The sequence below is a fragment of the Mesitornis unicolor genome, unplaced genomic scaffold (genome assembly GCF_000695765.1).
Source record: "Mesitornis unicolor isolate BGI_N332 unplaced genomic scaffold, ASM69576v1 scaffold35081, whole genome shotgun sequence".
NCBI lineage: Eukaryota > Metazoa > Chordata > Aves > Mesitornithiformes > Mesitornithidae > Mesitornis > Mesitornis unicolor.
The window spans coordinates 5,706-19,221 of NW_010162380.1; the positions used below are offsets into that span (position 1 = coordinate 5,706).

Below are 13,516 nucleotides of genomic sequence, written 5' to 3' on the forward strand. Positions count from 1 at the left end.
CTACTTGAAGGGATTATCTTTTTTCCTGCAAACGCACAGAACTTGAATGCATCAAGTCTTTGCTTGCTCATGCAATCAGAGTAACACCTAAACTGGTGATGCGCTGAAAGCAGTGTACCCCATCTGTTCAATTAATTTGTAATCCCAGCATCCAGACTGAATCACACTTGTGTCTTTTAACTAATCCTTACAGGGAAATCTGCTGAGCTACTGGGGTGTCACCTTACTGACTGGTACCTTCCAGCAGCGCCTCGTGAGCCCCAGCTGCTCTGGTGTAGAAGTTCTTGCTCTGACAAGCAAAGAGAGGCAAAGGCTGTCTCACAGTAGTGAATAAAGGAGTCTGCTTTTAAATCTTTTGTGAAATCCAATGAACAGAAACTGCCTTAGATCAGTCAAGAAATGATATGATTCTAGTATTTTTATACACTTGATGGTGAAGAAAATGAAGCAAGGGTGTTTAGCCAGGCGCGATGCATCTTCTGAATTAAGATCAAGAATGTGACAGGTCTCCATCGCTGCTGGTGCTCTAGACTGCCTGGGCCATGCTGCAGGGAAGTTGGTAGCAAATCTTGCAGAAAACATGCAGGAAAAATGATTTTGCTTTGACAAGCAGACAAGACACAGGCAAATGGTGGGAAAGAACTGGATGCATCCTTTTTACTAAATGGGAGGAGAATCCAAATGACTTACGTTCCCTGTCAATGCAAGACATCTGCCCAAGCTAGAAAATGACCTGACAGGTCCTTATAAGTTGGACAAACTGTATTACTAGCTGGGGAGGCATACAGAAAAGGGAACACCATCAGCCCACTTACTTTTTTTGAAGCTAGTGCTTTTAAACCACCTGGTTTTCTATAGCCCCTGTGTGCTAGTCAGGTCCAATTCAAATATGTGCAAGCATTTTAACAGTCTGCTAAGCAGTATTAGTTTATTGTTCCTCAACTGTAAATAAGTCCTTGCCCCGAACAGCCTGCCACCTTGATAGTTTCCTTGAGGGTGAAGACTGCCTGGCAGAAGCTATTAAAATAAAACTAGAGATTAAAAACCAAGCATGTAATCCAGCAAAAGTCATGAAGATGGTGGTTGTTTTAACCACATCAACAACTGGAAAAGGAAATATGCAACTTTTCAGAGAAGTAGAAATTATTTAACATCCTAGAAATTATTAAGATAATTAAAGGATTGCAACACCTGTTACAAAGGCTGAGACCTGGAATTGTCAGCCTGGAGAAGAGATGGCTCCAGGAGGGATTTTATCAGTGTGTATTAATATATGCGGGTGAAGAGTAAAGAGGATAGAACCAGGTTCTTCTCAGTGGTGCCCAGTGGCAGGACAGGAGGCAATGGGCACACACTGAAACAAAGGAAATTCTGTTTAAATGTAAGAAAAACCTTTTTTCACTGTGAGAAAGATTAAACACTGGTACAGCTTGTCCAGAGGTTGTGGAGTCTCCATCCTTGGTGATCTTCAAAACCTGACTGGACACAGTCACAGGCAATCTGCTCTAGTCGACCCTGCTGTGAGTGAAACAGTTGGACTAGATGGTCTCTAGAGGCTCCTCCTGACCTTAACCATTTTCTGACGAGGAAAGAAAGGCTTTCTAAAGGAGTTTAACTGAGGGCGGTTAGGGCTTTTTATCAAAAGATAAGTATTTTCTCAAAAAAATGAAATTATTGTCCAGATTGGTGTTGAGTGCCATGCCACACAATATAATTATAATGAATTAATGCTTCAATGACCTAATGAAGTTAAATATGACCTAATGAAGTTAAATACAACCTAATCTGCTCCAGTGTTCCCTAGAAAAAAAGACTGGAAGGGGAAGAGGTGTGCCCAGCTGCCCTCTTGAAGTTATTTGGGCTTTTGGCAGCTGCTGGTGGTTCTGAGACATTTGCCCTCCCTGTTTTCCTGGCGTGCTCCAGCTCTCTTGGCTGCTCCTGCTGCACCTGTGTCCCCTCAGAAAGCAGCTGCTGTGGGCTGTGGTGTATTTAATGGGAGCCACATGGCCAAAGCAGCTTGGCACTGACCATGCTGGTTTGCTGCTTTATTCCTCCATTTGAATAGATGCGTCTTAAGAGAGCTCAAACACAGAGAGGAAGTGGCTTCAGAGGCTCTCCAAGGTCAAGAAACTCTGTGTTTGCTGATTGTTCGGTAGTTGTAGCAGGGGTTTGGATGTGCTTTTACTCTTCTTGTACTCTGCTGATCTGCTGGCTGCCAGCTCCACCTATTGCTTTCTTCTTTCTCCAGGTTTAAAGATTTGATTTGGAGGAACATTGGTACAATATGATGATACTGCTCATTCTTACAGCTTTGATGACCCTATAGACTGATGAGGGTGACTGGGAGTGCTCAAAGTCAAAGAGGTGCTTTGCTAGAAGGAAAGAATTACAAGCTCTGATTCCTCCAGGCAAAGGAATAAACTCTAGGTTTCATAAGGTTTTTGTGGGGATATTTCCCTCAGGCCTGAGATAACCAGAGTCAGAGTCAGGCCAAGTGGTGGTATTGTGGTGCAGCAGTTTGTGAAGACAGACCAGGGACATTGCGTGTGCCACCTCAAGAGGCAGGGAGGTGATGAGCACCCATTGTGTTGCAGGCTGGCGCGGTTGTGGCCAGGTTTCTTGGACACTTGTACACCTTGCAGCCACCACAGGCCCCAGGCTTGCTAAGTTCACAGGGGTGACGAAAGGAAGGCAAATGGCAGTGTGTGCCAGATGCTCGTAGCACAGACATAGGGAGTGACTGAATGCACTGGGGTTGCTCTCCACAGCCACAGCTTCTTTGGAGATTAGTAATGAGTCAAAGCTGCAGCCAGGGAAGTGATGACTGGTGGATGTGAAGCAGCTGATACAGCTTTTCCTTGTCAACTGTTTCACCAAACTTCTTCAGTGACCAAAAGCCAGAGTTGACCAACCTCTGAAACACCAAGTGGCCAGGAGATCTTCACACCTCCTAAGTGATTTTCTTGCTAGGTGGACTGCAGTAGTGCAAGGCTAATGTTTTAATACGCACAGTTTGTATTTTGTTTTGTGAGACCAGATAGCAGTGACTTCAGTCTTAAAACTGGGATGCATTGCCTCTCCTTGATTCATCCTAATCCTTCCCCTGGCATGTTAGGCATTCATATGGGTTGGATTAGCGCTCACAAGTGCTGTTCATCCTGGAAGCTCTTTCTAAACTAAAGCTTACGTGTAATGTTTTTTTCTAAAATAGTTTGTCTGAGGTGCTCTTGCTGTGATCCTTTATTAGCTCCTTTTTACTTTGACATTTGCTTGTTCAAAAGTTGTTGAGCAGGAAAGCGCTTGCTGCTTTTTAATGAATCTTCTCACCAGCTCTTCCCTCTCTATGTAATACTGACTGCTCTTGAAAAGATTTGCATTGCCTGTGCCTTTGGTGGATTTCTAGGTCTCAAATTTGGATGTAAAGATGTTGGGGAGTGTGGGGGGAATGCAGTGGTCTAAGCTCTGGGTTTTCCCTAGCTGCAGCTTGATTAAATAAATAATTGTTGAAATAAATCCTAAATACTCTTACTTCTGGATGTTCTTAATGGATCTCATATTACTTCAAGGTATGAAGGCAGGAGTTACTTGTGTCTCTTCACTGTCTCAGCTTGTGCAATTGTTTGGATGCTCTTTTGGGGTGGGGGGGTGGAAATAGTGTGGGTTGGTTGGTTTGGTTGGATTTTTTGGTTGTTCCTGAACTTGCTTCTGGTGACACGCAATTCTCCACCTGATAGACAGAACCAGGGCACAATCATAAACTCTTGATGTAGTCAGAGTGAACTGTGGCAGTGTTCTACCTGTTTTGCACCTCCTGAATCTCTTCCTCCCTGAGCTCATGTTGGGCAGTGCTGGTTGTGAAGCAGTGGCTGCTTCTGAGTAACCTTCAGAATGAGCAGCGCAAGTAGTGAGTCTCTTCCTGTAATTCACAAGTTACAGTGAGTGGCCTTGGCTATCTCATGAACTTTTTAATGATAAGTGTGAGGTACAAATCTACCTCTGTAAGTGACTTATTCATTGGGAGTGGAGGGGGCTGCTGCTGAGCTTCAGCTTGGTTGCTTCATCCCTCCTGCTTTAGGTAACACCTTGTTGAGAAAGCAGGGGAAACCAAAGCAGCAAGAGAATAGCTTTCAGAAGCTGATTTAGTCTTCTAGCCATGACAACACAGCCCAACTGTCCTGATTTTGGTCTGCTGTTGTAGAAAAGCTCAGTTTTCTGGCAGTTTGCTTATTTATTACAAATTCATAATACCAGCACACACAAGCCATAATGCATGACTTCTTTGGAACAGCAAGTCTTTTGCAAGATATTTATTTTAGGCTTCTGCTGAACACATGAATAAACCAACGAAAGAAACTACAATTATGACAATGATGAGGTCAATCTTGGAGAGAAAACTGTCTTGAGAGCACCCACTTAAGTGAAATTGTCACTTGTGGCAACTGTGTACATTCGCGGACACAGCAGGATGCGATTAATGGCTCCTTCAGCTCAATGGGAGGTGACGAAGCAGCTGCCTGGTGTTTTTAGCCTTCTTGCACACCAATGCTTTGCACCAGGGAGTGGTAGATGGGGATATTCTGACCGTCTCGCAGTTTCAAGGTGACATCCTGAAGACACCAGCTGACACAAACCAAAAGAGATTTTTAACTTGTTTTAACCACTTTTAATACAGTAGTAAAGTCAGTGCAGAAACAGCTGGCACAGAGAAACAAATCATTCCACACATTCAATGCTTTTAAAAATTCTCTCAAGCATTTTAAAGCTTGGTTTGCAAGTGCCACCTTCGGAAAGCTGTTTTCCCTAACAGTGCGGCACAGCCCAGATTTAAAGGTCTGGGATGCATGTTCCTATTTGTTGCAACTCAAATAAAATCCTGCCAGCTATTTTTAGACAGGACATTCCTCCCCCAGCCCGGTGCCTTTCTTCCTCTCCATCCTGCGGGTGCATTCCTTGCTCCTCTCCTCTCCTCTCCAGCCTTGGCGCCAGACTGTGTTGCTAAGGAATTATCCTGGCTTGGAGGAGTTTGAACACTGTGTGATCGCTCAATGTGACTGCTGAAATCCTGACAGGGTACAACACTGGTTACTCAAAGGAGAAGGCGTTTGTTGGAGGCTGAGAGGGGAGCCTTTTCCTTCCTCTAAGCTCTGCTCCCAACTCACTTCTGTGAGACTGCTCATGCTGCTTTTCCAGCTGGGAAGGACTATTATTTCAGGGTACAAAGACAGGATTTTTTTCAAAAGCTCCTGGTACTCGCCCTGCTTTTGCTGGAGTCGGTGCCAAGTACATACTGTTGGGTACTTGGGCTGTGGCACCTCTGTGCAATGGGTCTGTGGCAGGGCTCTTCACTCAGCCCCCTGCTCCTTCTATAACAGGGCTTGAAGGACCAACTGCTCGCTCCCCTCAGCGTGGGCTGGGGTCTCAGCCCTTCCCTCCACTCGCCTCGGGGCAGGTAAGTGTCATTTTGCAAGCCTAGTGCTTTGGTCACCCTTGCCTCCAGGCACCCTCCTCATCTCTGTGTTGACTGCACGCGAGTGAATGCCTCTTCACCCTTCAGGTCCAAACCAGCTCACGCACTCTAAATTTTCCTTTTTTCAGTTATCCTCTTTTTTAAATAACCACATAAATAAATAAACTACCATGGACAGACAGTGCACTCATAGTCAGAAGCATTTCAGTGTCTCAGGAGCCTTAACTACTCTTGCACAGACCACTCACCTCCTGGTGCCATTTAACTGTATCGGTCTGGTTGCCTCCACAGTCTTCACTGGGAATGCTCACATGCAGACTCACAGCTTTTTTTTAACTGTTAAGCTTGCAGAAGTGCATGGAGAGTTTGTTTTTAAAACAGAACTCAGAGAGATATGTATGCACTTCAATTACTGCTGTAGTTTAATGTCTTGCAATCTTCAGTTATCCTCATAGTAACTCAGTGAAATGGAGGGAAACTTATTTCCCTCCATCTGTGAGGAGGGATATGGAGGAGTGAGGAGGTCGTAGCTCAGGGTAGAACAGGTGTGCAAGAAAGGTGGCTGGGGATCTCAGGGGGTATCTCTGGTTGCTAGGGAGGAGGCCAGGCCTGGCCTTGAGTCTCTCAAGTTCCCCGCCCAGTGCCTTTTTCCCATCATTTTACACCTTACTTCCCATTGTTATTTGGAAGAGAAATCCAGTAAGTCATGCTCATCTAATTACAAACAGAAAACATTACCACATGGCTGGTGACAGTTAAGTAAAAATGTTGTATCTTTGGGTTTCTAAATAGAGCGAACAGAAGTGCCTAAGAAATTCCAAGAACAAGAATCTGTGAAGAGGTGTGTGTCCAATAAAATTTCCTGTTCTGCAAAAAAACCCAAAACTTCCTCAATGTCCAAAGATGGACTTTGAACTCATGTTGCAATTCTTTGCTGAGTTCTAGAAATCAGTTTACCCTTGAGAAGGGAGGTTTTCAGGCTTCAGCACTACCAAAATGTAAAGACACTACTATCTGATGTGGAGTCAGAGCATCCTTCTACTGTGATGTATCTATTACAGCACTTATTTTAACTGTAAGGACTGTATTTGTTGGATAGCTTGAAAAAAAATCCTGCACGATTTTTAGCTCACCTAAATGAGGTCCAATGTAATGTGTAATTTCCCTGCACCTCTCTGGGGAAGTGGGGTGGGAGAGGACAGTACGTTACTTTGGCTCACAGTATTTGTATGTATACTGAGCTATAGTTTGCAGAACACGTTTCACACAAATGAATGGCTCATTGTTGCTCTTCTGTTTGTATTCATAGAGATGAATTCAATATATTTCTCAACTAATTTACATTTTTGTCTTAATGACAGTAATAACCTTACACAAGACCTTCAGACGTGAATTTCCGCTTCCTTTGTGTGCATGACTTCAGCAACACGGATGACTGAAGCAAATATCCTGCTCCACTCTTTCCTCGTACCACCTCTCTCCCTGTGTCTATGCATTTCTCCCAGCACCTCCCCCAGTACGCACCATTGACGGGAGTGGTCCATCTCTGAGTTAATGTGGAGGTACCCTGCTGATTTTGTTCCAGATACTGGTAACTTTATCTGCAAACGTAAAAGTATATTAAAGATTCAGTGAAGACTGTTATGAAATGGACATTTACCCCTTCAAAGATGTAACACCTTCTTTTTAACTTAAACTCTAATTATTTTTCAAATGTATTTCAGAGTTTCACTAAGCTTTTCTAATGGCTAATGTGTGCATGGCTATACAGGTACATCTGTTCTACCATACATTAATCTCTCTCTGCTGAAAGAATGTAATGTGTTACAGCTGCAACCCCCAGGGAAAACCACTCACTCTCCAAAATATTTATGAGCAAACACCTTTCCTTACCAGAATGTGTGGGGATTCAGAGGTGATCTGCACTGTGTTAGAGCTTCCCATAACCATAACAAGCCTAGAGGTTGAGATGTCTATAGATCAGTCCCTTTAACACGCATTAAGGGAATGAGATGTTAAATTATTTTTCTCAGTGTCACAAATTCTCCCACTCAGTTGTTTAACAAACAAAGCTAGGAGCTGCAGCAGTGACCATGGCTAATTGTGCTCAGTCTCATGTCTGAATAAAAGAAATAGATTTCAGGTGTAGTGTTTGCTGGTGGTATTGCAATCACAAAGAGAAAATGCCAGGGGTTCTCCAGCAGGCTCAGGAGCTGGGAATGTTGCCGAGTCAGTACACTGACCTATGATATAATCATTAATGATGATTGGCCAGTTTATTTCATGAGAACATGAATGCTTAGGAGCATGAAAAAGTGGAGAAGAAAGTTGGTGGTTTGTGCCTTGGGTGAGGTCGGCAGAAGGCAGGGTTTGACTTCACCCTGAGTCACCCGAGCGACCAGCATTCTTAAACACTGACATCAGAAAACATCAGTGGGACAGGTTCTCTTCTTCTTTTCCATCGGAATAAGAGGTTGTGTGGTTTTTTTTATACATTTTGGCCTTAGATATCCTCCCTGGTAGAATCTAAAACCCAGGAAACACTTTAGCCCAGGGTATCATGCAGGGGAAGCCTGGCTGGAGTGAGATGGAAAGTAGAATTTATGCGAGTTGGTGAAAGGTTGGTTTTTCTTGCCCTGAAAGCCCCTCTCATTCACTGTACCATCTGCCCCATTCCTTAGTGCCCTTGCTTGGTCCCCAGGACTCAAAATCAGTCACCAGGAGGAACAAAATTATTCAAATGTGATGACATCCCCCAGTGAGGGACCTGGAGAGGTTGCTAGGGACATTTTGCATTTTTGCAAAACAAGGTAAGGGCAGACAGCCCTGGATTAAGGGGCAAAAAACACTGATGGAAAGTCCTTTTCAGGTGACAGCCTGGAGTGGAAGTGGACTTGTGTCTGCAAGGTTTGACTCGGCCCAGCCCTGGGCTGACACAAGGCATCATTGTGCAATGCTTCAGCACCCAGTGCTGCATTCTGCAGTCACTACGTAACCCACGCTCTCGGCCTCGTGCCGCGCAGCCGTCTTCTGTGGCACAGACTTATGAGCTCTTTAAAAACCACACCATTTGTGCTGTACCACAGCATAGCTCGTGAGTAGCTATAAACCTCTGTTCTGAACGCAGCTTTTAAAAATGAGCATCCGGTGGGGGGAGAGGGAGGCAGCTGCTAGTTTAAAGATGGATCTTGGTGTTTCTGAAAATGATTTTGCTGGCTTACAGTAGCTGGAGGGGCATCAACTGGCTTGGGAGGTCCCTTGGCATTCTGTGATGTGCCCATATAGCACAAAATGAGCAGCCTGGTCTAGTGGGAGGTGTCCACACCCATGGCAAGGGGGTTGGACTGGATGATCTTTAAGGTCCCTTCCAGGCAAATCCATTCTGTGATTCTATGATGCTCTTTCTGTTTCTGCTCCCTCATATTACTGCATAGATTTATGCTCTGGAAATTCTTCTCTGAATTGCTCTCCATCCCTCTTCTGAATCAAGTGGCATCCTACTCTACTGCCTTCCAGTGTCCTCAAGTCACTCATGACCTGCTGAAAATCCCCCATCTGGTCTCTTGTCAGCTAATGCCTTGTTAAGCCACCCTATGACACCACCTCCCCAGCGTTACCTGTGCTCTCTCTGTGTCCACACGGTTACTCCCATCCGTCAGTCGGATGTTGTGAACTTTAAGAGGAGGGGCGCCCAGGGCTTCCAGGGCATTAGGATTGCTGTTCAGTTGTTCCAAAGCCTGCTGATAATACTGGGTCCTTGCAAAACTCTCTAGGTGAGAGAAACACGGTGGTGAGAGAAACACAGTATTGAGAGACTGTCTACTTAAAATCAAAATATAACTAAAAAAAGGACATTTCCTCCAGACTACCACATGCTCCATGAAAACCACTCTGAAACTATTAATTAGAAGAAATCTGGCTAAGGGAGAAAACACACCCTTGCATCAGAGAAGGAGTGCTGAGCTGTGACGTTATTCCGCTCACTTAAGTGAAGAGGGCTCTGAATATAGCCTGTGCCATACTGATACACAGTTCAGCTTATGGCTGTTTCTCCCTGCTTTTCATACACTTATGCATCATCTGAAAGGAGAAATTAAAAGAAAAAAGAGGGAAAAAAAGCGTAAGGATGAGTATCTGAAAATGTTCTGAATGTAATTCAATTTTTTTTTTAAAGGAGGTACAGAAAACACTTTAAGAATGGAGAATGTTTCACAGACGTCGGTGTGAGACAGGAACTGCTACTGCTTTGAAAATCTTGCTGTGGTCTTGACATAGTTTTTCAAGTGGCAGCCATGAAGCTGCAGCTCTACTGATGGATGCGTTCAAGGGGAGGCACAAAACAGCACCATTAGAGTAAATAGTCAAGCAACCACAATGGCACAGCAGACTGGATGCCGCAGTGCCGGCACATGGAGCACAATTGTGCTAAATTGCTATCTGTCAATGTCTGGTTACTATGGATAGCTGGGAAATGCTGCCCATTGGTGACCACTGCACAATGCAGAGCTGTGAGGCTGGAAATGTGCCGACCCTCTTACAGAGGCAAAGATTTGCTTATAAACAGTCGTAAGGCTTGCCTGCTGAGATTTCTAGATGCAGTTCACGCCAGCCTGACTTCACTCTCTTGACCCCAAGAAGGGCAGAGTTAAGCTACGAGTGTACATGTGTAAAAATTCTACTCTGGCAACTTTGCTCTTGCAATGTCTTGCAAGGAAGGGTCTTGCAACCCTTCCAATGAGTTTAAAACAAGGTGTAAGGTTTGCTGCCTGCTCTCTTGCCTGTCAGTATTACTCTTGGAGCTGCTCCCTCTCCTCAATTAGAGGCATCCCTGGAGCAGTCAGCATCCAGTTGGCATAGAAACAGCTTTGCTAAGCTGCAGCCTGTGCTAGTCCTCCCTGGGCCATTCTAAGGAGCTCCAGCAAAAGGGGTTGCAGCACACCAGCCCTTTAGTGTCTACAGATCATCGAAAGCACCCACCCAGACCATGTTAAAAGTGTGTTGTGCGGGCTGGAGGGGAAATGTGTTTGAGTTTTCTGATGCTCCTTCTTAGCTGTTCCTTGTTAGCATCTCAAGTATTGGACATAAAATGCCCGACTAATCCGTTTGTCTGCAGGTTTTCAGTAGGAGAGCTGAAAGGATGCTGGGGGTTGGCTGGGAAGATGTGAGGAGGGTGTGGAGGTGAAGAGTGAGTGCAAATAGGATTACCTGAGTGTTTATACAAGCTTTTATCGTGACCATGTGCATACAAACCTCTCTTCAGCCTGAAGGAAGCACCCCTCCTGCTCCCACCACTACTGAAGCCATGTGCTCCTCACAGATCCCAGTATGGGCCAGTTCTGTGCACTGGGATAGCAGAAGGAACTGGGATAATCCTGGGTATGGGCAAGGCAAAAAGGGTCCCAGTGTGGCTCCCCTGTCTGTTGGAGGTTACAGAAGGACACGCTCTGCAACAGAAAGTGTCCTCTCAACAGCCTGGTTGGCTCGTCACCAAGTTACTTGCTTAGTTACAGCTACTCCAGTGTAGGGCTACAAAGATGATCAAGGGAGTGGAGGATCTCCCTTATGAGGAGCGGCTGAGGGAGCTGGGTCTCTTTAGTTTGCAGAAGAGGAGACTGAGGGGAGACCTCATTCATGTTTATAAATATTTAAAGGGTGAGTGTCACGAGGATGGAGCCAGGCTCTTCTCGGTGACAAACAATGATAGGACAAGGGGTAATGGGCACAAGCTGGAACACAGGAGGTTCCACTTAAATTTGAGAAGAAACTTCTTCTCAGTGAGGGTGACAGAGCACTGGACCAGGCTGCCCAGAGAGGTTGTGGAGTCTCCTTCTCTGGAGACATTCAAAACCCGCCTGGACGCCTTCCTGTGCAACCTCATCTAGGTGTTCGTGCTCCGGCAGGGGGATTGGACTAGATGATCTTTTGAGGTCCCTTCCAATCCCTAATGTTCTGTGATTCTGTGATACTTGGTGGCCACCGATATTGCACCAGTGTAAGATGTAGCCATCACGCTGCACCAAGTGATTGTACAGCAAAGCAATCTGGGGAACAATCCCTTTGACTTCCTGCATAGCACGGGGTGGGGGGAGGACAATTTTTTTCTCCCCAGAGATTTCTAGATAACAGTGCTGAAGCTGAAATTTAAAAATGCTAATGTTAAAGCCAGATTCAATATATTAAAGTGTAAGAGGATCCTACATCTGTCATGTACACCAGAGCTTGAGGGCACGAGCTGCCTAAAATTAAAGCCTGCTTTCCAGCCTTGTCTGATTTGTTATTAATATGTGTAAAATGAAAGGGAGGTTTCAGAGCTTATCTAAGGCCTTGAGGAACAGGCTTGGCTACACTTTTCTGGCAGCATCCTCTGATATAAGGGTAGGTGAAAAGCAGTATCATTTGATAGAACCAGTGGGGGAGAGGCACAGGGTCAAGAGGCCTATAGCACCCTGCAAAAGAGAGGCAAAGCCTGTTTCTGCTCTGCTGCTAAATATCTAAAAGCAATTTTAGAAAAAAAAATAAATCTATATTTTGGACTAATAATTTGGATTATTGGCCAAAGACACATAGCAACTAGAGCTGTCTATAAACAACAACATTACCTGTCTAGCTTTTCTCTCCTTGTCCTGGTCTTCTCAATGCTGAGTGTTCTAATCTGTTCAGGAGAAACTAATGATGTCTTAGCTCTTCAGGTATGTTGTGTTTAAGGGCCAGCACCACAGAGAGATTTACAGATAAAACTGCCAGACTTTAATACCTTCTCACAGATGGTACTCTTTTCCTGCCCATTTGTAAAATCTCAGTAAGAAATGAAACCTGTGTTACTCCCTAAGCTTTCACTTCACCCTCACCCTCAGGAAACCTCCCAGAAACCAGACAATCTCCTGATAGCTACCTCTGGAAATGTGTGCAGCAGTGCTGGGCAGATCGGCAGCCCTGGGGCTGAAAAAAGCAGAGTCCACAAAGGCAGAACTCAGAGGTTCAGCCACACTTCCCTTAACTTCATCTGCTTTTCACATCTTGCATGCTGCTATTTTCCTCACTACACAAAGGCAAATAAAAGGGGCAGAGGAGAAATAAGGTTGCTAACAGTACTTACTTTGCATAAGATTATACATCACGATGCATCCTCCGCCACTGAACAGTCCCATGAAAACAGCCATTTGCTGCAGTTTTCTTAGAGAAGCTGGCATTTTTCCTCCCTGAAAATAAAAAGGGAAGACATTTGTTGTAAAAGAAGAAAGCTAAAGGGTTATTCCCCCACCCTCTTTCCAACCAGGCCTGAATGAAAGTGCAGTGCACAGGCCTCGGGTTCTTGCTCGCTGGGGCCCCACTGTGTGCCCAGAAGGGTGGTGAGAACAGAGCAAACCGGGGACCCAGCCGGGTTGAATGTGTTTATTCAACTTCTTTTAGTGATGCCACTACTTTGCTAATTGCCGAGAAGAAAATGACCTCCCCGGTGTGGCCAGGGGCCAGCGCTGTGGTGCATTGTCACGGGGGCTCCCGGTGCCTGTGCGCTCGCTCACACACTGCGGGCATTCAGGCTCCGGGGGCTGGATTTCTCTCTCGAGTAAACTCCTCTAAAGTAAACACGCTCACGGCAGGGCTGGATTTGGCCTGGAGTGGCGAGGGACAGCTCCAAGCCAGCACTGCGCCAGCAAAGATAATGGAGCCAGGGGTGTGTGTATTCTGTTGTGTTGTTTTTCTTCCCAAGCTGTGGATAAACAGGAAGGCTCTTGCAAGCTATTTTTCTTCCTTCCTGCACCCCCTCCAGTCCAAGCTTGCCCTTTTAATGAGTCACAATTCTGGCATTTGAATGAATGACCCAGCAGAATAAGAAACACCTCTGAGAAAGTCAATCTACTAAACACTTGCCTGGTCGGGGTAAGAGAGAGGGGCTGTGTGGCCTGAAGAGACTGAGCTAATGCTCCTGCCCACAGCAGGTTAGCATGAGCTGACCAAGTCGTCAGTGGGAGAACAGAGCATTGCTTCAGGCTTTGGCAGGATGAGACTTGACTCAGCTTCCGAGTATTGGCTTATGCTCGTGCTTCT

At 45.4% G+C, this 13,516-nt stretch overlaps 1 protein-coding gene across 1 annotated transcript; it reads right to left on the minus strand.

Annotated features, from left to right (window-relative positions):
• Positions 1 to 4,523: 4,523 nt before the first annotated feature.
• LOC104547785 (cytochrome c oxidase assembly factor 1 homolog) lies at positions 4,524 to 12,938 on the minus strand. Its single transcript, XM_010193604.1, has 5 exons — positions 12,914 to 12,938; positions 12,564 to 12,665; positions 9,085 to 9,236; positions 6,992 to 7,068; positions 4,524 to 4,620 (listed from the first exon to the last, which is right to left on the minus strand). Exons 2-5 carry the CDS (start codon positions 12,655 to 12,657, stop codon positions 4,524 to 4,526), a joined length of 420 nt encoding a protein of 139 aa, XP_010191906.1. The 5' UTR covers positions 12,658 to 12,665; positions 12,914 to 12,938.
• Between the last annotated feature and the right edge of the window lie 578 nt (positions 12,939 to 13,516).

Excerpts from the sequence above, each read along its gene's own strand:
- LOC104547785 (XM_010193604.1), bottom strand. The coding sequence starts at position 12,657 with ATGCCAGCTTCTCTAAGAAAACTGCAGCAAATGGCTGTTTTCATGGGA. Across the intron at positions 9,237-12,563 it reads GATGTATAATCTTATGCAAA|AGAGTTTTGCAAGGACCCAG; the intron begins GTAAGTACTGTT and ends TCTCTCACCTAG. Across the intron at positions 4,621-6,991 it reads ATGGACCACTCCCGTCAATG|CTGGTGTCTTCAGGATGTCA; the intron begins GTGCGTACTGGG and ends GGTTTGTGTCAG.